Genomic DNA, 25,237 nt, shown 5'->3' with positions numbered 1-25,237 from the left:
AGATCTAATCTATAACTATAAGGTCTTGATTCTATGTTCTGGCCTGCTTTTAGTGCTAAATTAAAATAATTTCATTTACAGATAGGCCCCTCTCTACAACTGTATTGGCCTACTAATATCGAACTGTCCATTCATCTATCACCACAATTATCTATGAGACATGTGATATTATGTGGAGATGCCTCACTAAAAAGCATGTACCATTACCAACAGCAGCAATGTGCCAAGGCCTTTGAAGACTGAAGACACCATCTGAAGTATTATGGAACATGTTGAATTTGATATTTAATTGAAATAAACTTCTTTTTGTTATGTTTGTTTTATTTATATTATTCATAGATAATAATATAATCATTGGCCGAATCACCTGATCAATATCAATGATTCCTACAGTTAGGCCTACTTGACTAACTTTGACCTAGTCCTACTTGCTCCTTATAGAACATAGGGCCTCCACCATTTCCACCAGTTAGGCCTACTGGTTAGACTTAATTTTCTAACTCAATGTCAGTTACATGTTAGATTGTTACAAACTAAAATGGTATTGGTTTTTGATCATTTAAAAAGCATAATTCATTGTTTTAATTTATTAAGCAAATCTGTAAAACATGTTTAAGTAGCATGATTAACAGAAATACATCTCATAAGACACAGGCCTCATTGAATTCTTATTTTAACAACTGGTATTACAGTTTAGGCCTGCATTTGAAGACCTCTTAAAAATAATAAAACAGTAAACATACACTTTTCAATTAATTTTTTTATTCAGGCATAACACAAAATTACTTAATCCTGGGTCAGGATCTTTAGCAATTGCTTCTTCCACAACTTGAATACAATTTGAATCAGTGTCATCAAAAATAAAATATCTTTTAAACAATGGTTTCACTCGATACTGAATTGAAGTTGAAGGTATCTGTATGCTGCTTATCGTTTGCTTGGAAGCGAAACAATCATTCATAAAGGATAATTGATTATAATATGTCCATGGTTTGTTTGGAGCTATACTGCCAGTTACTCTTTTGTTGCTAATCTTGATATGCTCCTTTCTAAATGTATCAAGCAGGTTTTTCCACTTGGTTTTTGCTTGTGCACCTGAAATGAATTAAATATAAACATCAGTTTAGACTGATTGTAACTTTAATGTGTTGGATACATATAATTTATATGTATGCCTACAGGTTATAAATGAAATAGGTTTCTAGATAGAAAAGGGCGGGTAAAAAATAGTTAGGACTGTAGTGAATTAAGTAACCAGCTCATTAATTAATTACTACTACATCTAGTAGTCTACACCTAGATCCAGACTTTTCTATCATAATTGTCTGGGCCTAAGCCTAGATCTTGATTCCTATAGACAGTTATATAGATCTAGTATTATATAGTAACATTACAGTACAGGAATCTATATCTATACTCTTAATTTAGATTAGATTTAGGCCTATTAATATAAATTTAATTATTAACCTAAAAATAGATTCAATAAATAAATTTAAATATAGGCCTATACTTAACTATACTATATACTTCATACATATTATTATAGATCTACCAATAGTCCTATAGATAATATCATAATAATATACATAGAGATCTAGATCTAAAAAGAATCATAGAATACTAGAAAAATAGATCTATGTCATAGATTCTAGATATTAGAATTTAGATAGACTATCAGATAGTTGAGATAGGCCTAGCCGAGAATGATAGATTCAATTTTATAACCAAGAGTAGAGAGTCTACTACTAGAGACTAGAGATTTAGACTAGTATAGATCTAGTTTTCTAGATCTAGATCTAGCTCTAGATCTAGAGTCTAGATTAGTCTAGATCAGGGGTCTCCAAACTACGGCCCGCGGGCCAGATGCGGCCCGCGAGGTTCTCTCATCCGGCCCGCGGAGATCTTTTTGTCCACGGAAAAAAACGTTTGTTGGTAATGGTTAGGATCTTTGCCCAGAAAAATCAATGACATGCCTGGAAGAAACTGGCCCCCGAACTGAAATTTGATAGTTAATGCGGCCCTCGGACTGAAAAGTTTGGAGGCCCCTGGTCTAGATCTAGAACTAGAAATAATCTAGTTCTAGATCTACGAGTTGAGTCACTTGAACTTTTGAAGTGAGTTGAGTGAGAGTCGATTACCAAAAAAAAATGTGAATGAATGATAAAAATTAATCAATGAAGTGAATAAGTGAAATAAATTACTTAACTTGTACATCCGAGTTAATCGGCTATTTCAGACCTTTAATTTTCTCTCTTGAGTAAGTAAAAATCAGCTTCTCTGTGTCAAATACTACAACTTTCTGTTCAAACTGAAGTCCTCCATTTTATATTTTGTTTATCCCTGCCAGATAAATTTTCATCAGAATGTGTTTTCCGTCAGAACAGAAACAAAATTTTAAGTTCCTCATCAGGCGCCTGACGTAGTCTGACGACTCGGACGATGAGTTCGGATCTAGTGTAACCAATAGAACTGGGTTATACTTTTTGTTTGCTTTCCAGTTGTTCGGCCGTGTTGTCAGAAACAGAAATTCGGACTGCCGACGTATAGTGTAACCGCAGCCTAACTCGTGCATCCGTCAACCCCCGCTCGTGATGTGTGTAAACAAGTAGGTTAGTATAATGTTTGATGTGTGTACACAAGTAGGTTAGTATAATGTTTGATGTGTGTACACAAGTAGGTTAGTATAATGTTTGATGTGTGTACACAAGTAGGTTAGTATAGTGTTTGATGTGTGTACACATGTAGGTTAGTATAATGTTTGATGTGTGTACACAAGTAGGTTAGTATACTGTTTGATGTATGTACACAAGTAGGTTAGTATAATGTTTGATGTATGTACACAAGTAGGTTAGTATAATGTTTGATGTGTGTACACAAGTAGGTTAGTATAGTGTTTGATGTGTGTACACATGTAGGTTAGTATAATGTTTGATGTGTGTACACAAGTAGGTTAGTATAATGTTTGATGTATGTACACAAGTAGGTTAGTATAATGTTTGATGTATGTACACAAGTAGGTTAGTATAATGTTTGATGTGTGTACACAAGTAGGTTAGTATAATGTTTGATGTGTGTACACAAGTAGGTTAGTATAATGTTTGATGTGTGTACACAAGTAGGCTAGTATAATGTTTGATGTGTGTACACAAGTAGGCTAGTATAACGTTTTATGTGTGTACACAAGTAGGCTAGTATAATGTTTGATGTGTGTACACAAGTAGGTTAGTATAATGTTTGATGTGTGTACACAAGTAGGTTAGTATAATGTTTGATGTGTGTACACAAGTAGGCTAGTATAATGTTTGATGTGTGTACACCAGTAGGCTAGTATAATGTTTGATGTGTGTACACAAGTAGGTTAGTATAATGTTTGATGTATGTACACAAGTAGGTTAGTATAATGTTTGATGTGTGTACACAAGTAGGTTAGTATAATGTTTGATGTGTGTACACAAGTAGGTTAGTATAATGTTTGATGTGTGTACACAAGTAGGTTAGTATAATGTTTGATGTGTGTACACAAGTAGGTTAGTATAATGTTTGATGTGTGTACACAAGTAGGTTAGTATAATGTTTGATGTGTGTAAACAAGTAGGTTAGTATAATGTTTGATGTGTGTACACAAGTAGGCTAGTATAATGTTTGAAGTGTGTACACAAGTAGGCTAGTATAATGTTTGATGTGTGTACACAAGTAGGTTAGTATAATGTTTAATGTATGTACACAAGTAGGTTAGTATAATGTTTGATGTGTGTACACAAGTAGGTTAGTATAATGTTTGATGTGTGTACACAAGTAGGTTAGTATAATGTTTGATGTATGTACTCAAGAAGGTTAGTATAATGTTTGATGTGTGTACACAAGTAGGTTAGTATAATGTTTGATGTGTGTACACAAGTAGGTTAGTATAATGTTTGATGTATGTATACAAGTAGGTTAGTATAATGTTTGGTGTGTGTACACAAGTAGGTAAGTATAATGTTTGATGTGTGTACATAAGTAGGTTAGTATAATGTTTGATGTGTGTACACAAGTAGGTTAGTATAATGTTTGATGTGTGTACACAAGTAGATTAGTATAATGTTTGATGTATGTACACAAGTAGGTTAGTATAATGTTTGATGTGTGTACACAAGTAGGTTAGTATAATGTTCAAACAGCTGGACGTTGCTCGGTTGTTTAGCGTTATGTTGTCGTTCTATCACTCACTGACGTGTGTGGGATTATGGATTATATAGTAACGTTTCCATATTCAGGAGTCATCTATAAATGACGTCCAGCTTTTTGTCTTGACGATTTTCAGCTTCTGCACCCTCCCCTCCGTCACACATAGTCACAAAAAGACAGGTTTCACCCCCCCCCCCTCATCCCCCCCTCCCTAAAACTACGCAACACCCCAGCCTACAAATCCCCTTCAAATTTGCATTTGGATTATTTTTTGAAAACATCGATTTTTTTTCTAAAATATTGACTGAATTCGGTCAACATAGAGTATTATATTCAATATCTATTTCTATTTATTCAGTTTCTAACATTCATTTTGTAAACTGCAAATGTGTGACGTCAAATTTCCGAGCCCCCTCCCCCATCATCACACATCATCACAAAATTAAAGACCCCTCCTTTTTTCTCTCCGAGTGTGACGTCATTTATGGACGCCCCCATTACCCTCGGACTAAAACAATGTTTGTGGCTGACCTACTCGCTTAGAGCAATCAGTTTACACAGCAACAGATAAACAAATAAGGTGTGAGAAGTTTTTTCATCGCACAACAAGTCTTTTGTCACAAGTATAGAACGTAGAAACATCACACCTATGCTGGTTGAAACCTTGTTGACGAGAGACTGATTAGTTTTCGATGTATTATAATTATCGTTGTTTTTTTCGTTCGTACCCAAGACACATTGGATGGATAAAGTAGAGTTCATCTATTTCTGTGGCTGCGGAATACAGGGGATACTGGGGTCAACATTAAGCCCAGCTGCCGTAGTTTTATTTATGTGAGTAAGGTACCCATCAGAGCTGAGTTGACTCAGGGACGTCCTAAAGGCTTGAGCTCGGGATCCGAACTCGAGACTTACGGCTAGCAGTCCTAAGCCCTAGTATTCGATGTATACAAGCTGCAATATATCCGCATAGTCGTCTTAACACATCCGCCACACCCTCCCCCCCCCCCCCCCCCCGCCCAACTTTTTGCCTTTTAAGTAAGAAATGTAAATTCTACACAACTACGTGAATCACAGGACTAAATCACATGACTAAACTAACCAGTGAGACGACAGGCCCCCATAACATCCGTTTCGATACAGGATTTACAGTATAAAAAACGTGTTAATCTCCTGGGCGTCATTACATTTCTTTCTCCACCAAACATCCGTGTGTGTAGTACATTTTATTTCACAGTGCACGGTCCAATTTCTAGTGTTTATAACTTTCCATGATATATCAGTTGTGCTTAACCTCACAAGATTGTACCGTTTCTCTGATAAACTAACAACAAACGCCATGTCTCGTCTGCTGATGTTCTGTGTTTTGACTCTACTGCTTGGTTAGTACATCCATTTTGTTGATATAAGCGTCCACATGTCTATAGGCATAGTGTGATCCTCCTAAAATCTAGACGGCTAAGTATAATTGGTGAAAATAAGTTACGATATTGTAAATGAAACAGATCTTGATGCTTGCAAAAGGACTAATGCACTATAAGAAAATGTAATTTTAGTAGTGTCGATAGTGTGGGACGGCATGGTCTAGCTCTAGACTGCTTACCCGAAAGATTCGAGGTTCAAATCTGGATTCAAGTCCCCGAGGCTACCCAGCTCTGGTGGGTACCTGACTCATGTAAGGTACAGTTGGTCTACTCAGATATCTGGTACAGCTGGTCTACTCAGATATCTGGTACAGTTGGTCTACTCAGATATCTGATACAACTGGTCTACTCAGATATCTGGTGCAGCTGGTCTACTCAGATATCTGGTACAGCTGGTCTACTCAGATATCTGGTACAGCTGGTCTACTCAGATATCTGGTACAGCTGGTCTACTCATATATCTGGTACAGTTGGTCTACTCAGATATCTGGTACAGCTGGTCTACTCAGATATCTGGTACAGTTGGTCTACTCAGATATCTGATACAACTGGTCTACTCAAATATCTGGTACAGCTGGTCTACTCAGATATCTGGTACAGCTGGTCTACTCAGATATCTGGTACAGCTGGTCTACTCAGATATCTGGTACAGCTGGTCTACTCAGTTATCTGATACAGCTGGTCTACTCAGATATCTGGTACAGCTGGTCTACTCAGATATCTGGTACAGCCGGTCTAGTCAGATATCTGGTACAGTTGGTCTACTCAGATATCTGGTACAGCCGGTCTACTCAGATATCTGGTACAGTTGGTCTACTCAGATATCTGGTACAGCTGGTCTACTCAGATATCTGGTACAGCTGGTCTACTCAGATATCTGGTACAGCTGGTCTACTCAGATATCTGGTACAGCTGGTCTACTCAGATATCTGGCTGGTGTACTCAGATATCTGGTACAGCTGGTCTACTCAGATATCTGGTACAGCTGGTCTACTCAAATATCTGGTACAGCTGGTCTACTCAGATATCTGGTACAGCTGGTCTACTCAGATATCTGGTACAACTGGTCTACTCAGATATCTGGTACAGCTGGTCTACTCAGATATCTGGTACAGCTGGTCTACTCAGATATCTGGTACAGCTGGTCTACTCAGATATCTGGTACAGCTGGTCTACTCAGATATCTGATACAGTTGTTATACTCAGATATCTGGTACAGTTGTTATACTCAGATATCTGGTACAGCTGATCTACTCAGATATCTGGTACAGCTGGTCTACTCAGATATCTGGTACAGCTGGTCTACTCAAATATCTGATACAGCTGGTCTACTCAGATATCTGGTACAGCTGGTCTACTCAGATATCTGGTACCTCTGGTCTACTCAGATATCTGGTACAGCTGGTCTACTCAGATATCTGGTACAGCTGGTCTACTCAGATATCTGGTACAGTTGGTCTACTCAGATATCTGGTACAGTTGGTCTACTCAGATATCTGGTACAGCTGGTCTACTCAGATATCTGGTACAGCTGGTCTACTCAGATATCTGGTACAGCTGGTCTACTCAGATATATGATACAGTTGTTATACTCAGATATCTGGTACAGCCGGTCTACTCAGATATCTGGTACAGTTGGTCTACTCAGATATCTGGTACAGCTGGTCTACTCAGATATCTGGTACAGCTGGTCTACTCAAATATCTGGTACAGCTGGTCTACTCAGATATCTGGTACAGCTGGTCTACTCAGATATCTGATACAGTTGTTATACTCAGATATCTGGTACAGCTGGTCTACTCAGATATCTGGTACAGCTGGTCTACTCAGATATCTGGTACAGCTGGTCTACTCAGATATCTGGTACAGCTGGTCTACTCAGATATCTGGTACAGCTGGTCTACTCAGATATCTGGTACAGTTGGTCTACTCAGATATCTGGTACAGCTGGTCTACTCAGATATCTGGTACAGCTGGTCTTCTCAAATATCTGGTACAGCTGGTCTACTCAGATATCTGGTACAGCTGGTCTACTCAGATATCTGGTACAGCTGGTCTTCTCAGATATCTGGTACAGCTGGTCTACTCAAATATCTGGTACAGCTGGTCTACTCAGATATCTGATAAAGTTGTTCTACTCTGATATCTGGTACAGTTGTTCTACTTAGATATCTGGTACAGCTGGTCTACTCAGATATCTGGTACAGCTGGTCTACTCAGATATCTGGTACAGCTGGTCTACTCAGATATCTGGTACAGCTGGTCTACTCAGATATCTGGTACAGCTGGTCTACTCAGATATCTGATACAGCTGGTCTACTTAGATATCTAGTACAGCTGGTCTACTTAGATATCTGGTACAGCTGGTCTACTCAGATATCTGGTACAGCTGGTCTACTCAGATATCTGGCTGGTCTACTCAGATATCTGGTACAGCTGGTCTACTCAGATATCTGGTACAGCTGGTCTACTCAGATAACTGGTACAGCTGGTCTACTCAGATATCTGGTACAGCTGGTCTACTCAGATATCTGGTACAGCTGGTCTACTCAGATATCTGGTACAGCTGGTCTACTCAGATATCTGGTACAGCTGGTCTACTCAGATATCTGGTACAGCTGGTCTACTCAGATATCGGATACAGCTGAATCTACTCAGATATCTGGTACAGCTGGTCTACTCAGATATCTGGTACCTCTGGTCTACTCAGATATCTGGTAAAACTGGTCTACTCAGATATCTGGTACAGCTGGTCTACTCAGATATCTGGTACAGCTGGTCTACTCAGATATCTGGTACAGTTGGTCTACTCAGATATCTGATACAGTTGTTCTACTCAGATATCTGGTACAGTTGTTCTACTCAGATATCTGGTACAGCTGGTCTACTCAGATATCTGGTACAGCTGGTCTACTCAGATATCTGGTACAGCTGGTCTACTCAGATATCTGGTACAGCTGGTCTACTCAGATATCTGGCTGGTCTACTCAGATATATGGTACAGCTGGTCTACTCAGGTATCTGGTACAGCTGGTCTACTCAAATATCTGGTACAGCTGGTCTACTCAGATATCTGGTACAGCTGGTCTACTCAGATATCTGGTACAGTTGGTCTACTCAGATATATAGTACAGCTGGTCTACTCAGGTATCTGGTACAGCTGGTCTACTCAGATATCTGGTACAGCTGGTCTACTCAGATATCTGGTACAGTTGGTCTACTCAGATATCTGGTACAGCTGGTCTACTCAGATATCTGGTACAGCTGGTCTACTCAGATATCTGGCTGGTCTACTCAGATATCTGGTACAGCTGGTCTACTCAGATATCTGGTACAGCTGGTCTACTCAGATATCTGGTACAGCTGGTCTACTCAGATATCTGGTACAGCTGGTCTACTCAGATATCTGGTACAGCTGGTCTACTCAGATATCTGGCTGGTCTACTCAGGTATCTGGTACAGCTGGTCTACTCAGATATCTGGTACAGCTGGTCTACTCAGATATCTGGTACAGCTGGTCTACTCAGACTTCTGGTACAGCTGGTTTACTCAGATATCTGGTACAGTTGTTCTACTCGGATATCTGGTATAGCTGGTCTACTCAGATATCTGGTACAGCTGGTCTACTCAGATATCTGGTACAGCTGGTCTACTCAGATATCTGGAACAGCTGGTCTACTCAGATATCTGGTACAGCTGGTCTACTCAGATATCTGGTACAGCTAGTCTACTCAGATATCTGGTACAGCTGATCTACTCAGATTACTGGTACAGCTGGTCTTCTCAGATATCTGGTACAGCTGGTCTACTCAGATATCTGGTACAGCTGGTCTACTCAGATATCTGGTACAGCTGGTCTACTCAGATATCTGGAACAGCTGGTCTACTCAGATATCTGGTACAGCTGGTCTACTCAGATATCTGGTACAGCTGGTCTACTCAGATATCTGGTACAGCTGGTCTACTCAGATATCTGGTACAGCTGGTCTACTCAGATATCTGGTACAGCTGGTCTACTCAGATATCTGGCTGGTCTACTCAGATATATGGTACAGCTGGTCTACTCAGATATCTGGTACAGCTGGTCTACTCAGATATCTGGAACAGCTGGTCTACTCAGATATCTGGTACAGCTGGTCTACTCAGATATCTGGTACAGCTAGTCTACTCAGATATCTGGTACAGCTGATCTACTCAGATTACTGGTACAGCTGGTCTACTCAGATATCTGGTACAGCTGGTCTACTCAGATATCTGGTACAGCTGGTCTACTCAGATATCTGGCTGGTCTACTCAGATATCTGGTACAGCTGGTCTACTCAGATATCTGGTACAGCTTGTCTACTCAGATATCTGGTACAGCTGGTCTACTCAGATATATGGTACAGCTGGTCTACTCAGGTATCTGGTACAGCTGGTCTACTCAGGTATCTGGTACAGCTGGTCTACTCAGATATCTGGTACAGCTGGTCTACTCAGATATCTGGTACAGCTGGTCTACTCAGATATCTGGTACAGTTGGTCTACTCAGATATATGGTACAGCTGGTCTACTCAGGTATCTGGTACAGCTGGTCTACTCAGATATCTGGTACAGCTGGTCTACTCAGATATCTGGTACAGCTGGTCTACTCAGATATCTGGTACAGTTGGTCTACTCAGATATCTGGTACAGTTGGTCTACTCGGATATCTGGTACAGCTGGTCTACTCAGATATCTGGTACAGCTGGTCTACTCAGATATCTGGTACAGCTGGTCTACTCAGATATCTGGTACAGCTGGTCTACTCAGATATCTGGTACAGTTGGTCTACTCAGATATCTGATACAGTTGTTCTACTCAGATATCTGGTACAGCTGGTCTACTCAGATATCTGGTACAGCTGGTCTACTCAGATATCTGGTGCAGCTGGTCTACTCAGATATCTGGTACAGCTGGTCTACTCAGATATCTGGTACAGCTGGTCTACTCAGATATCTGGTACAGCTGGTCTACTCAGATATCTGGTACAGCTGGTCTACTCAGATATCTGGTACAGCTGGTCTACTCAGATATCTGATACAGCTGGTCTACTCAGATATCTGGAACAGCTGGTCTACTCAGATATCTGGTACAGCTAGTCTACTCAGATATCTGGTACAGCTGATCTACTCAGATTACTGGTACAGCTGGTCTACTCAGATATCTGGTACAGCTGGTCTACTCAGATATCTGGTACAGTAGGTCTACTAAGATATCTGGCTGGTCTACTCAGATATCTGGTACAGCTGGTCTACTCAGATATCTGGTACAGCTGGTCTACTCAGATATCTGGTACAGCTGGTCTACTCAGATATCTGGTACAGCTGGTCTACTCAGACTTCTGGTACAGCTGGTTTACTCAGATATCTGGTACAGTTGTTCTACTCGGATATCTGGTACAGCTGGTCTACTCAGATATATGGTACAGCTGGTCTACTCAGATATCTGGTACAGCTGGTCTACTCAGATATCTGGTACAGCTGGTCTACTCAGATATCTGGTACAGCTGGTCTACTCAGATATCTGATACAGTTGTTCTACTCGGATATCTGGTACAGCTGGTCTACTCAGATATCTGGTACAGCTGGTCTACTCAGATATCTGGTACAGCTGGTCTACTCAGATATCTGGTACAACTGGTCTACTCAGATATCTGGTACAGCTGGTCTACTCAGATATCTGGTACAGCTGGTCTACTCAGATATCTGGTACAGCTGGTCTTCTCAGATATCTGGTACAGCTTGTCTACTCAGATATCTGGTACAGCTGGTCTACTCAGATATCTGGTACAGTTGGTCTACTCAGATATCTGGTACAGTTGGTCTACTCAGATATCTGGTACATCTGGTCTACTCAGATATCTGGTACAGCTGGTCTACTCAGATATCTGGTACAGCTGGTCTACTCAGATATCTGGTACAGCTGGTCTACTCAGATATCTGGTACAGCTGGTCTACTCAGATATCTGGTACAGCTGGTCTACTCAGATATCTGGTACAGTTGGTCTACTCAGATATCTGGTACAGCTGGTCTACTCAGATATCTGGTACAGCTGGTCTACTCAGATATCTGGTACAGCTGGTCTACTCAGATATCTGGTACAGCTGGTCTTCTCAGATATCTGGTACAGCTGGTCTACTCAAATATCTGGTACAGCTGGTCTACTCAGATATCTGATACAGTTGTTCTACTCAGATATCTGGTACAGTTGTTCTACTTAGATATCTGGTACAGCTGGTCTACTCAGATATCTGGTACAGCTGGTCTACTCAGATATCTGGTACAGCTGGTCTACTCAGATATCTGGTACAGTTGGTCTACTCAGATATCTGGTACAGCTGGTCTACTCAGATATCTGATACAGCTGGTCTACTTAGATATCTGGTACAGCTGGTCTACTTAGATATCTGGTACAGCTGGTCTACTCAGATATCTGGTACAGCTGGTCTACTCAGATATCTGGCTGGTCTACTCAGATATCTGGTACAGCTGGTCTACTCAGATATCTGGTACAGCTGGTCTACTCAGATAACTGGTACAGCTGGTCTACTCAGATATCTGGTACAGCTGGTCTACTCAGATATCTGGTACAGCTGGTCTACTCAGATATCTGGTACAGCTGGTCTACTCAGAGAATATTCTAGTTAGTATGTGTGTACTCACCTCCCAACTACGTCGCTACAAGTTAAAAAAAAAATCTGGTACAGTTGTTCTACTTAGATATCTGGTACAGCTGGTCTACTCAGATATCTGGTACAGCTGGTCTACTCAGATATCTGGTACAGCTGGTCTACTCAGATATCTGGTACAGCTGGTCTACTCAGATATCTGGTACAGCTGGTCTACTCAGAGAATATTCTAGTTAGTATGTGTGTACTCACCTCCCAACTACGTCGCTACAAGTTAAAAAAAAAATCTGCAAATCGTTGAGTAATAGCTCGCATGGTCAGGTGTAGTGTGGAAGTATTAAACTGCTGCTGATTTAATACTTTTATAGAAATTAATAAGGTATCTGTTTCTATGTTACGACAATCTAAATGTTGAATACTGAGATAATATAATTTAATGTGTCGGTATAGTTTTTTTTAAATGTCAAATTCTTTTGTATTAAATAACAATAATAATATGTGGAAAGTAAAACATGAAATTATGACAGTATTACCCTTGGATTGCTTTCGGATATTAATTTTGTTTACAAAATTTGTGTTTTGCTGAGTTAATGAAAACATCCGGTAGCTTAACCTAATTCACAGTACATTAATTACCTAAACGTTCTTGGCACGTAAAGAGGTTTAGCGGACCGTTAGCACATAACATATCTAACAGGGCTGAAATGTTAAACATAAACATTAAAAAAAATTCATAAAAAACGTTTTAATAACAAGCTTTTATGTAACAATGCACTAAAAAGTAGAAAATAAATTATAGACTACTATTTAAATAACTATAAAGAAAAGCGTGGGTCACTTTAGTATCTATTGGATACCTTTACTAATGTTAAGGAAGACACCCACGCTTTTCTTTATAGTTATTTAAATAGTAGTCTATAATTTATTTTCTACTTTTTAGTGAATTTTTTTTTCAGTACTTTACATGTTTTATTTACAATAGAGTTACATGACTAAAAAAAATTCATAAAAAACGTTTTAATAACAAGCTTTTATGTAATGATGCACTAAAAAGTAGAAAATAAATTATAGACTACTATTTAAATAACTATAAAGAAAAGCGTGGGTCACTTTAGTATCTATTGGATACCTTTACTAATGTTAAGGAAGACACCCACGCTTTTCTTTATAGTTATTTAAATAGTAGTCTATAATTTATTTTCTACTTTTTAGTGCATCATTACATAAAAGCTTGTTATTAAAACGTTTTTTATGAATTTTTTTTTCAGTACTTTACATGTTTTATTTACAATAGAGTTACATGACTAAAAACCATTGCGCGCCTACTGAACATCACGTTCAGTAGGCGCGCAATGGTTTTTGAACGCAGCCATTACGTGATGGCGCAGCTATTGAAGGTGATGACGCGTGTGGTGTGGTTGGCTAGACATGCCTACTAATTCGGTCCAAATTTTAATTAATTCATTAAAAATCAATTAGGTATCCAATTAAGTCAAATTTAGTTTCAGATTGCATTGTCTTCATGTCTTGACCCACGTGCCAAATGTGAATCGTATCGGTCAAGTAGAACTGTCCGAATTTTCACTCCTGCGTTTCCGTCTGGACTGACGACAGAGGAAGTGAGTTAAATAAAAGCTTGTAAAAACCATTGCGCGCCTACTGAACATCACGTTCAGTAGGCGCGCAATGGTTTTTTGAACGCAGCCATTACGTGATGGCGCAGCTATTGAAGGTGATGACGCATGTGGTGTGGTTGGCTAGATATGCCTACTAATTCGGTCCAAATTTTAATTAATACATTAAAAATCAATTAGGCATCCAATTAAGTCAAATTTAGTTTCAGATTGCATTGTCTTCATGTCTTGACCCACGTGCCAAATGTGAATCGTATCGGTCAAGTAGAACTGTCCGAATTTTCACTCCTGCGTTTCCGTCTAGACAGACTGACGAGGAAGTGAGTTAAATAAAAGCTTGTAAAAAGAAGGTTAATTTAAAACAATGCACATTAATTAAGCCCGCCTCAGGTTTAATCCTTGCTACTGAGAAAATGCGACGGTGTGGCCTAGCGTAAAGTCGCGAGGACGAATCCGGGTTCAAGTCGGTAGAACGTCCCTGACCCCATCAACCTCAGATGGGTACCTAACTTAAGTCAAGGAAAGTAACGGCGGCTGAACATAGTACTGACAACACGACTCCTTCAAATGCCAAGGTCACAGAAACAGGTGAACTCTACTTCACTTGCCCCATGGACAGTCGGTTTCTAAAGGATACTTTTAAAAAAAGTAAATGCACATAAATCCGGTTGGATTCTTGCTACTACTCTTACAGTAAACAAACTAAACGTTTAGAATAATTAACGGTTAGATAACACGCTTGTAAAAATTTGAAAACTAAATATTAAGTAGCCAAAGAACCTGAATAACATTGAAACTTACATTTTTTATAGACATATATATCTTATTAACCAGCTCGTTTTAACTAAAAATTGTAATTTTTATACATGATTTAACATTAAAATTTGAAGATTTTGTAAGTGCCTGGAAATATAAAACATTACAGAGAAGTGACAGTAATTAAACAAACTTGTAGGATTTTTGCAAGCGACAAACCCTTGCACAGAGGCGTCGCAAGGCGGGGGCGGAGGGTGGGGACCGCACCAGGTCACACCATAAAAGGAGGGTGGGGTGACACGAAGACCAAAAAAATGCAAGATTTATCGAATATATGTCTTTTTCGGTGAATGGTTAATTAGAGTTGAAAACTATTTTAAGCACATAATTACCATCCTGACAAGGGTTGGGGGGGGGGGGGGGTGACACCATTATGCAGTGTTTCATCCAGACTTTTTTCTCCGGGGGGGGGGGGCACTTAAATTTTCGGGGGGCCGGTGGACTTTCTTCGGGGGGGGGGGGGACACTGTTAAAAGTATATATTTTCTATATAAATTATACGAATTTCATTTCGTTCGGGTGGGGGGGGGGGGCGATAGAATTTTTTCGGAGGGGGTTCGCCCCCCCTCGAAGAGATGCCTGGAAGAAACTCTGCCATTATGTTTACACGCAAACTATAGAGAAAACAATGCTACACCCAGCTGTATTAACAATAACAACTGATTATAGGTAAACATCATTAGTATTAAATATGAACACTTTAATAATAAAGCTTTTACCTGGGTGGGCCAACTGCAAAATTTACAGAGAAAAAAAGGTGGGGTGACACCATGAGGTGCCACCTTGGATTACACCCCACCTAGCGACGCCACTGCCCTTTACTTGATATATATAGACTTGATAGGCTTGCATTCACTTGTTTGATCTACAACCCCACTATTTGATCCCCAGTCTCTGTGAGTAGTGAAGGACAAATTGGCACCTGTGCTGAGATGTGTGGGCACAGCAGGATCCTGAGATCTATCGGGAGTGGCGGGTGTCCCGTGGGGTACGAGTGCAGGTCCAATGGGTGTGGTCATTCCTGTCAGCCAATAGCCAATCGGTGAGCAGTTTTTTACTTGTTTTGCGTTAGAGCAATATTTGACTTGACCAGAGTTAGAGCAATATTTGACTTGACTAGAGTTAGAGCAATGTTTGACTTGACTAGAGTTAGAGCAATGTTTGACTTGACTAGAGTTAGAGCAATGTTTGACTTGACTTGAGTTAGAGCAATATTTGACTTAATAAATTGTAGCAACAGGAAAAAATAATCCCCATTTTTGTTTCTTTTTACTCTTTAGTAAACACACGCGCACACATGCACAAACAGACCTACGAACAAACATAAACAAACAGATAGAAAAACACATACATATAGAAACGAAACCCATATGCACAGACAAAACTACTTACACACATATATATATACAAACAGACTGACATACACGCGTGCATTAACACTTACAGACAATAAATCAAACACACCTGAAACAAATATATCCCTATATAAGAACAGTATACACACAAATTCATTAAACATATATATAACCTTCTCCGACACAGATTCACATACATAATATACAAGTATGATTTATCATTATATTTATTCATCTCTCTTGTGAATAAACACCCTACCTCATAAATATTAACTTCAACATTTTATTAAGATAACAATTGAAAGTTTCTATTCTCCATATTTTCACAGACCCAGAGGCGTAGCCAGGGCGGCGCGGGAGGTGCGGACCGCACTGGGTGACACCATTTAGGGGGGTGACACCAAAGCAAAAAAAAAAAAAAAGCAAAATGTACAGAAGAAAAATGCTCTATTGCTAGTTTCATTAATGATCAATTAAAGTTGAATAGTCTTTTAAGTACAATTGACAACTGTACAAGAGGGTGGGGGTGACACCATGACGTAAGCGTGCTAACTATAGATAAAACAATGCTACATCCAACTACATAATTAATAGACTTTAGATCTGTAACATCGTTACTATTAAGTCTGCAATGATTAAAGCTTAAACACATACCACATGTACGTGTATTTAAATTATAGGCCAATGTAGGCCGACACATACACACACATACACACACACACACACACACATATATATATATATATATATATATATATATATATATATATATATATATATATATATATATATATATATATATATATATATATATATACTTTATTTCTTTGGGGAGGGGGTGACACTATTAAGTGCCGCACCGGGTGACACCCGACCTAGCGACGCTACAGACGCTTCAACGGCCTATATGACACATAGCATCACTAGATTAAGAACGATGAAGAAGAAAGTAGAGACAAAAAAAATATTTTGCACGATTAAACGATTACATTTTACAAGATTCTCTCAATACTCCGTATACGATCAGTATGTTTTCTATATAAATTCCATTTTGTTCGGGAAGGGGGGGGGGGCGGTAAACTTCCGTTCGGGGGCTCGCTACCCCCCCCCCCCCCCCTCCAGAAGAGATGCCTCGAAGAAACACTGTATACGATACAGTGAAAATGACAGTGGCATAGTTTCTAAACTATTACGATTTTTTAATCTTCAAAATTAGCATAAAACAATTGAGTTACAACCCATACACGTAATTTAAAAAGCCAAGGGAAAATACCCGTAATTATACAATTCAGAATTACTACAGCAGAGAATGATTCATTAATAACAAAATAAAATAGGGACTTCTTTTTTTTATAAATAAAATTAGTAAAATAAAAAATATCTTATTACTTTTGTGTATAATTGATGTAGTTTGTGAATCTTAGATTTACTTTACGAACCTAATCCCAAAGTAAACCCTTGCAATGTTTAACACTTAATACTTATGTAAATTGAATAGTGGTTTATTACATATTAATATTTTTGAAGTTGTCTCTTTGATCCAGATTCAGTTAAAACAATATCGAGTCTTCTGTTTCCCAGGTTTTTAAAAATGCACAACCTGAATGGTAGAAAGAGATACACACCTCACCCCCCCCCCCCCACACACACACACACACACTTCCCCCCACTCAACCGGACTGGCGGATTTTTCAAGGTAGCGTGCCCTCATCGCCAAGGGTCCATTTTATGTCATGGAAAGTTTTGGAATGATAGATCAGTATGTGTACTGCAGAGACACTTCTCCCACGGTCGTTTCTATTTCTGTCCATGGGTGGCTACAATGTGAACTTTTGACTCCTCAGCTAAGGACAAAGCACAGTAAACTAAGCAGTCAAGAGAAACCTAGTTTGCACACCTTATTTTAGTCTAGTTCTTATGCCATTTTATTTTTCCATTTGATTATTATATATGCAATTGATGTTCATGTCTTTGATGCTGTGTAAAATCTATCAAATAAATAATTATTACTGATTTAAATGTTTAAAACAATTGAATTAATAAAAAACTAAAAAAAAAAAGAAAAAAAAACTAATTGAGGACTGTATAGATATAGATGTTTGAAAGGGAAGAGTGTTTGCTTTTACGTGTCTCATTGTAATAACATAGCTTTTCCGACTGCTTAAAATTTGTATCATTTTAATTCTCTGTAATCCCAACTTCATTTCAGCTCTACTTTAAAAAAAACAAATTCCCCCTCTCGTCCCCCCCCCCTCGTCCCCTCAGCCCACCACGCCGAGAAAAAAAAATCCCTTGAATCATCATTTAATTACACATTTGCATTTTCAGTTTCAGGTTGGTTTTTTAATTTTTATTTTTTCTTTATATTTAGACGTTTTGTATTAGATCTATGTATAAGTAAACCATCTTAAATGAATGAAAGCAGGCTACAAGTAAGAAAGAAATATTACTATTGTAAATCTGTACCAGTCCTCACAAGCCGATGATGAAAACTGAAATACTAAAGCGAACACACAACTGACGCTATAAATTACGTGTCTGAGGCAAAAAAAAAAAAAAGTTAAAACAATATCGGATAGAGGACCAACTAATTATTGGTCAGAAAGATGTATTAAAGTTGTATACGTGTATCAGTCTTAACAAGCCGATTAATGAAATTTGCAGTAATAAAGCAAACTACATGTCTATAAATTACATGTCTGAGACAAAAAAAAAATGGGATTATGAATAAAGTGTCATATAATTTCTCATTTTGTAGAATCTACATACTGTAACAAATACCCAACAAAAATTGAACAAACATTTTAGACTATCATAGTAAAACTTCCATATTTGCATTTCTTTATTTTAATTAGGCCTACATTGATTTAAATGCTTTGATTAACAAATCATTGATCACCCTTTTGTTCTTGTGATGAAACTTTTTGTTCAGGTTTGAATTTATGTTACATAATAACGCACACACACACACGCGCGTATATTATGTTGATGTACTTGCTTATATTTGAAAATAAAAGAATTTAAAAGAAAATATTTTCGGCTACAAAGAATGTATTATAACACTACAACATACTAATCATTATCAACATCTCCGATTAGTAGCGCCAAAAGGTGGGTGTAAAGCGTGAAGTCCGTACGATGTGATACCATTAAGGGATGACACAACGACGAAAAAAATCGTAAAATATTCACAAAATCACACAAAAGAAAATCACACAAAGTGTATAAAAAAAATTCATTTTATTTGCCTAAAATTGAAAGTACAATTTATTCATTGTAATCAATTTTGTTAAGATTCATTCAAAATATTCTTTCCCTTTATGTGTTGTTTTTGTCGTGTAATCTTACTAAAGCTAAATCCTGTGTAATCTTACTAAAGCTAAATCCTGTGTAATCTTACTAAAGCTAAATCCTGGTTCTTTAAAATAAAAGCCTAGACGCTCAATATTGAAAATTGAACAGATGTCTTATATTATGTTTAGCTTATTAAAAACAATTACTAGTCAATTTCTCTCACTCAAATTTGTTTGTACTTGTTTTGACGACAACGAATATGTAAAATAGTTTTTGCTGCAATTTATTTCAATTACAAGATGCTTATTGGTCATTTTAAACATTCTAAAATTATTTTCAGTCTTAATTTATATTAACTATAAGAACATTTTAATGGGAATACACAGTGGCGTAGCGAGGTCGGGTGTCACCCGGTGCGGCACTTAATGGTGTCAACCCCCAGAGGCGTAGCGACCCTTCCCGTGGACAAACTTTCAAGTAATTTTCGATTTGCATCCCCCCCCCCCCCTCAAACTTTCTATTTGCACCCCCTCCCCTCAAATTTGTCTCTATATATTTTGCTCTTTTTTGCCTTGGTGTCACCCCCCTAAATGGTGTCACCCGGTGCGGTCCGCACCCCCACCCCTCCCCCCCTCGCTACGCCTCTGGGAAAACATTAAGACCCTTTCTAAATTTCTGCTTTCGTGTGCACACTAAATACATTTCAGTCCACCTGAACTACCCGCAGTACAGTTCCGTCTAGAGTCTATGAGGGGAGCTGTAGCAGCCAGTCAGTGAAGCGTGTCGGCAGGTAGGAGAGTGGAATATAAATAAACTTGGCGTCCAGGCCAGGTGAGTATCTGGTCCTAGGATACCTGGAGGTCAGGCCGTGGATGTAGTCGTCCACCACAATGTCAAGGTTGGGGTTGGCGTAGGCCTGTGCTTTTGTACACTCTCTCTTAACTGTGAATACCGATCGTTACATAGAAATACAAGATTTGTTCAAAGTTTAAATGTTAATTTTTTTTCTCAAAAAGCCTTAGGCTCGTATACTCTAACACCAGTTTATGGTACGATCTCACTTATACAAGAAAACTAAAATATCTGAGAAATATGTTTATAATAAAAACATAACACATTTTTTCATTGCTCTCTAAAACTGAGCCATCAGAATAATTCACTTCCATCTCATTCTGTGAAGCTATATTATACTCTAGCTTTGTAATAATATTTTCTATATTTCTAATGTTTTTTAATTCATATTTATATTAACCCTTTATCTACTGGCGGTACTTATAAGTACCACTTTAATTAAGCGCTGTTATTATTTTGAATTTAAGACGAATATTTAAAACTACTGATAGAACTAATAGTATTATCTCTCCTAAATCACAAGTCTGTGACGGGATAGATGTTTTTTTTTCTAATTAATATTTTTAATGCGTTAATTTTTTTAATTTTTATAATTTACTATTATTATAATTATTAACGTGGAGATTGTTACATCATACAGCAAAAACGTGTGAAACACTCACAATAAGGAATGAAATTCTGGTAGGTCTCCCTCACTTCATCAGTTGTCTTGTTAAAAGCTATTGTTATTGATGTCAATAATTTTTCAAGTGACAATAAAGATGTCTTGAAAAATCCAGGCTCTATAAGAATGACCTTCACCCCTCTATTGTAGAGTTCACGCCTATATTAATATTAACAATTTTCATGTCAACAATTATATATATATATACATATATATATATATATATATATATATATATATATATATATATATATATATATATATATATATATATATATATATATATATATATATATATATATATATATATATATATATATATATATATATGTATATATATATTTATATATTTATATATTTATATATTTATATATATATATATATATATATATATATATATATATATATATATATATATATATATATCAGAAATTGAATATTTTCAACAATGTGCATCTGAATTCTGACTTACCTTGGAAGATCCATGACTTCCTGAGTATCTGACTTACCTGAGGTCCATATCTGACACCAGAGTAGATCAACGTCTGACTTACCTGAGAAGGTTAGGTCTGACTTACCTGAGAAGGTCCACGTAACCCTCCAATGCAAATTTCGACACCGTGTACGGGGAACATGAATGGGCGATTCTCCCAAGCATGCTCGTTGTTGTAACCAGCCGACCACCCGCCTTCCTTAGAAGAGGTAGAAACGCCTTTGACACGTCCATAGCACCAAACAAGTTGACAGAGAACACCTCGAGATAGTCCTCAGTGTTACAGATTTCACTGGGACCCGCCAAGCCAAATATACCAGCGTTGTTGACCACACCCCACAGACCTGTGGTCAAAAGGCGTTAGAATAACAAACAGACGAGTTGCTAGATGTTAAGTTTTTGTCAATGAATGACATTTTTATTAAAAAGAAAATTATATATATATATATGTATATATATATATATATATATATATATATATATATATATATATATATATATATATATATATATATATATATATATATATATATATATAATTTGCTACGTTTTAATAGAATTTTAAAAATATAGTAGCATTCGAACTTGTAATGGTCAAGTAAAAAACTTGGCACGATCCTTTTTTATCTCAATATTGTTTATATATTTTATAGTAAAATCATGTTCAACTTACACTTTATTAGTCATGATATATTTATTTTTATTTTTTTCTAATATTTTGTTTTTGTTAAACTATAACACGAATGAAAAAAAATGTCTTTCACCTGCAGTATTTCAAGTTGAAATGAAGCTGTAAATCGTTAACACACGGGGAAAAAATGTTTAGTCTCAGACATGGACCAAACTAATTGTACGAGATCATTTTGTTTTACCGGTATAGCTAGTAAAATAATGATTAACCTATGCGACTTGATAAGTTATAGTTAGCTGTAAAAAGAAATGATCTTACCTGACTTCAACTATTGTTGTTGTTTTTTTTTAATTATTATATAAAGGTCATCCCTGGCCTTCTTAAATTAAAAAATTTCATAAAATATGCGCTTGAGGGTAGCGTCCCTTGGATCACTTTCAATAAAGATTTTTTTCAAAAATATGCACCTGAGTGTATGGGTAGCGTCCCTTTGACTACTTTTAAGTGCAGATCTTAAAACTAATCTCTTATGAATTTTCAAATAGTGGGTCCGTCAAAAACACTAGATTTAATGCTCCAAAACTCCCCAAAATTTAGTATTTTTACCGGATCCATTTTTTTAAAAATTCATTAGAAATTATTTTGTTAAATTTTTTAGCTGAGTAGGCCTACCACAAAACATGAAAGAAGATTATGAATTCATTGTTTATTGGACTTAAAATGTATTATTTTATGAATGGTGGAAATCCTACGACGAGGTTAATTTTTAAGATATCCGCCGTTGTCATAGTTAGCAAACAAAATTTACCAATTCTTATTTCTCGTATACGAAGTATAGAGAAAGTATTGTAATCGTACAAAAAAAAAATCGAGATTTTTGCTAATCTCGACGTTTTTTAAACCTCCCTGAGTAGGAAAAACATCGTTTTGCAATCTTGTCCTTATGTCTGTGTGTGTATGTGTGTGTGTGTAGTTGTGTAGGTGTGTCTGTGAACACGATAACTTGATTACCGTTACAGCTAGGTTGATGAAATTTCATTACAATTATTATATCAAATTTGTAGTTCTGTATCAACTTTTCAGCGATTTCTGGTAACCGAAAGTGGAACTTATTCTTTTTTCAACTTTTCAAAAGCCTATAGCTTGAGCACTGTTTCAGATAGATTAATGAAATTTCATATGTAAGTACTATATCTAATTTTTTTGTCTACTGTCAAATTTTGAGTTATTTCCGTTGAACGGAGGTAGTAATTTACGCTCTTTCCGATTTCTCAAAAACGAATGTAAATTTATAAAGTACTAATAATATTCCGCACTATTATACACATATTGTTTGGCGTTTACTTGGTGCGCAATTAAAAATGGATTAAAAATCATGTCTATATCCCGAATCGCCATCCCCCGTAGTGTTATGTAAGAATATTCGAGAAAGTTTAGGGGAGATCACTCCCGGTTTATTTTTAGTGGAAATGCAAATTCGGATGCACCTTAATAAAGCTGTAGAGAAAAAAATTGTTTGCTCTTTAGTATTAAAATGTATTTATTTTTTTACCGGAGCCTACCCTTTTAAAGAATTTCATAAAATATGCACCAGAGTGTATGGGTAACGTCCCTTTGACCAATTTCATTAAAGAATTTTATAAAATATGCACCTGAGTCTATGGGTAACGTCTCTTTCACCAGTTTCAGCGCCTCTTCAATATTTGCTTTTTTCGTGATGTCCAGCGGAATTGTCACAACCCGTTTGGAGCAGTTAGAGCTTAAATATTTTCTTCCTTGATCTGTCAGACATCCAGCAATTACGTGGAAACCTAGGCCGTCTAGACGGCTAAAGGAAACGTGAAAGCTAACATTATGTTATTTATACAGCAAAGTATATAAATGGGCTACGACATTTGGGCTCCCGACTTATGAACTACCGACATTAAGGCTTTCGACAAGTGGGCTAACAACTTATTGGTGCTGATAAAATGACTTCCGACATAAAGGCTCTTGACAAAATGACTTCCGACATATTGGACAATATGTAACCAGTTTACCAACCCACCATCAGCACTAACAGTGTCCTGATAAATAATTAGTGCTTGTGCACTTAGTTAAGTTAATACATCCTTTTACAACTGATAACCCTTTCTACAGCAATAAAAAGAAAAACATAAACAAAACTTACATGGCTAGTCGCTGTCCGAAGCCAGAGTCACATCCGGTAACAAAAACATACTTGTTGCCATAGTTACCGACCTTTAAACACCTGAGAACTCTATCAAAGAACAAATAGGTCGTTGCCAGCAGAATCACACAGCTGACCACATACAACATGACGGAGCGTCCTACCTAGAAGCCAAACGTCAAATAAAATAACCTCTCAGACCTGGCTTCTATAACACACCTATGACTTACACGCTTGGTAGATTTCGATCCAGTTTTTTTTATCTTGCTACCAGTTTGGTGTACTTCCAGCGAATCAGACCGTGGTAAATGTTAAGTGCCGGCCTTACTTAGTGCTGACAAGGCTAGAACGGTATATTTTAACAATTTCATTTATCGAACCGTGACCTTGACCTGTACTTTTGAGTTGTTGGTTGAAAACGGTTTGAGGTATTCTATACACGATCAAAAGTCCCATCGTGTCATAATCATCAATATCTTTTTCCCCTTCGTGACCAAGACACATATGGCAGATGAAGTAGAGTTCACGAGTAAGCCTGCCTGCTTGCCTGCCTGCCTGCCTGCCTGTCTGCCTGTCTGTCTGTCTGTCTGTCTGTCTGTCTGCCTGCCTGCCTGCCTGCCTGCCTGCCTGCCTGCCTGCCTGCCTGCCTGTCTGCCTGTCTGTCTGTCTGTCTGTCTGTCTGTCTGTCTGTCTGTCTGTCTGTCTGTCTGTCTGTCTGTCTGTCTGTCTGTCTGTCTGTCTGTCTGTCTGTCTGTCTGTCTGTCTGTCTGTCTGTCTGTCTGTCTGTCTGTCTGTCTGTCTGTCTGTCTGTCTGTCTGTCTGTCTGTCTGTCTGTCTGTCTGTCTGTCTGTCTGTCTGTCTGTCTGTCTGTCTGTCTGTCTGTCTGTCTGTCTGTCTGTCTGTCTGTCTGTCTGTCTGTCTGTCTGTCTGTCTGTCTGTCTGTCTGTCTGTCTGTCTGTCTGTCTGTCTGTCTGTCTGTCTGTCTGTCTGTCTGTCTGTCTGTCTGTCTGTCTGTCTGTCTGTCTGTCTGTCTGTCTGTCTGTCTGTCTGTCTGTCTGTCTGTCTGTCTGTCTGTCTGTCTGTCTGT

The 25,237-nt window shown here is 37.8% G+C and overlaps 1 protein-coding gene and 1 long non-coding RNA gene across 2 annotated transcripts; one reads left to right on the top strand and one right to left on the bottom strand.

Annotated features, from left to right (window-relative positions):
• The first annotated feature begins 5,312 nt into the window (after positions 1 to 5,312).
• Positions 5,313 to 16,771, top strand: LOC131927853 (uncharacterized). Its single transcript, XR_009383699.1, has 3 exons — positions 5,313 to 5,549; positions 15,583 to 15,733; positions 16,376 to 16,771. It is a non-coding gene; the product is annotated as an uncharacterized LOC131927853 (long non-coding RNA).
• A 3,236-nt stretch (positions 16,772 to 20,007) lies between these two features.
• On the bottom strand, positions 20,008 to 24,299 carry LOC131927804 (17-beta-hydroxysteroid dehydrogenase type 6-like). The gene is made up of 5 exons (XM_059283632.1): positions 24,151 to 24,299; positions 23,633 to 23,808; positions 21,435 to 21,693; positions 20,855 to 21,015; positions 20,008 to 20,282 (listed from the first exon to the last, which is right to left on the bottom strand). Exons 1-5 carry the CDS (start codon positions 24,297 to 24,299, stop codon positions 20,086 to 20,088), a joined length of 942 nt encoding a protein of 313 aa, XP_059139615.1. The 3' UTR covers positions 20,008 to 20,085.
• Positions 24,300 to 25,237: the final 938 nt, after the last annotated feature.

This window comes from Physella acuta, unplaced genomic scaffold (genome assembly GCF_028476545.2).
Source record: "Physella acuta isolate Inbredline_101_S28 unplaced genomic scaffold, ASM2847654v3 ptg001441l, whole genome shotgun sequence".
NCBI lineage: Eukaryota > Metazoa > Mollusca > Gastropoda > Physidae > Physella > Physella acuta.
The sequence above is the reverse complement of the archived record's forward strand: the minus strand, read 5'-3'. Positions and strand labels throughout refer to the sequence as shown.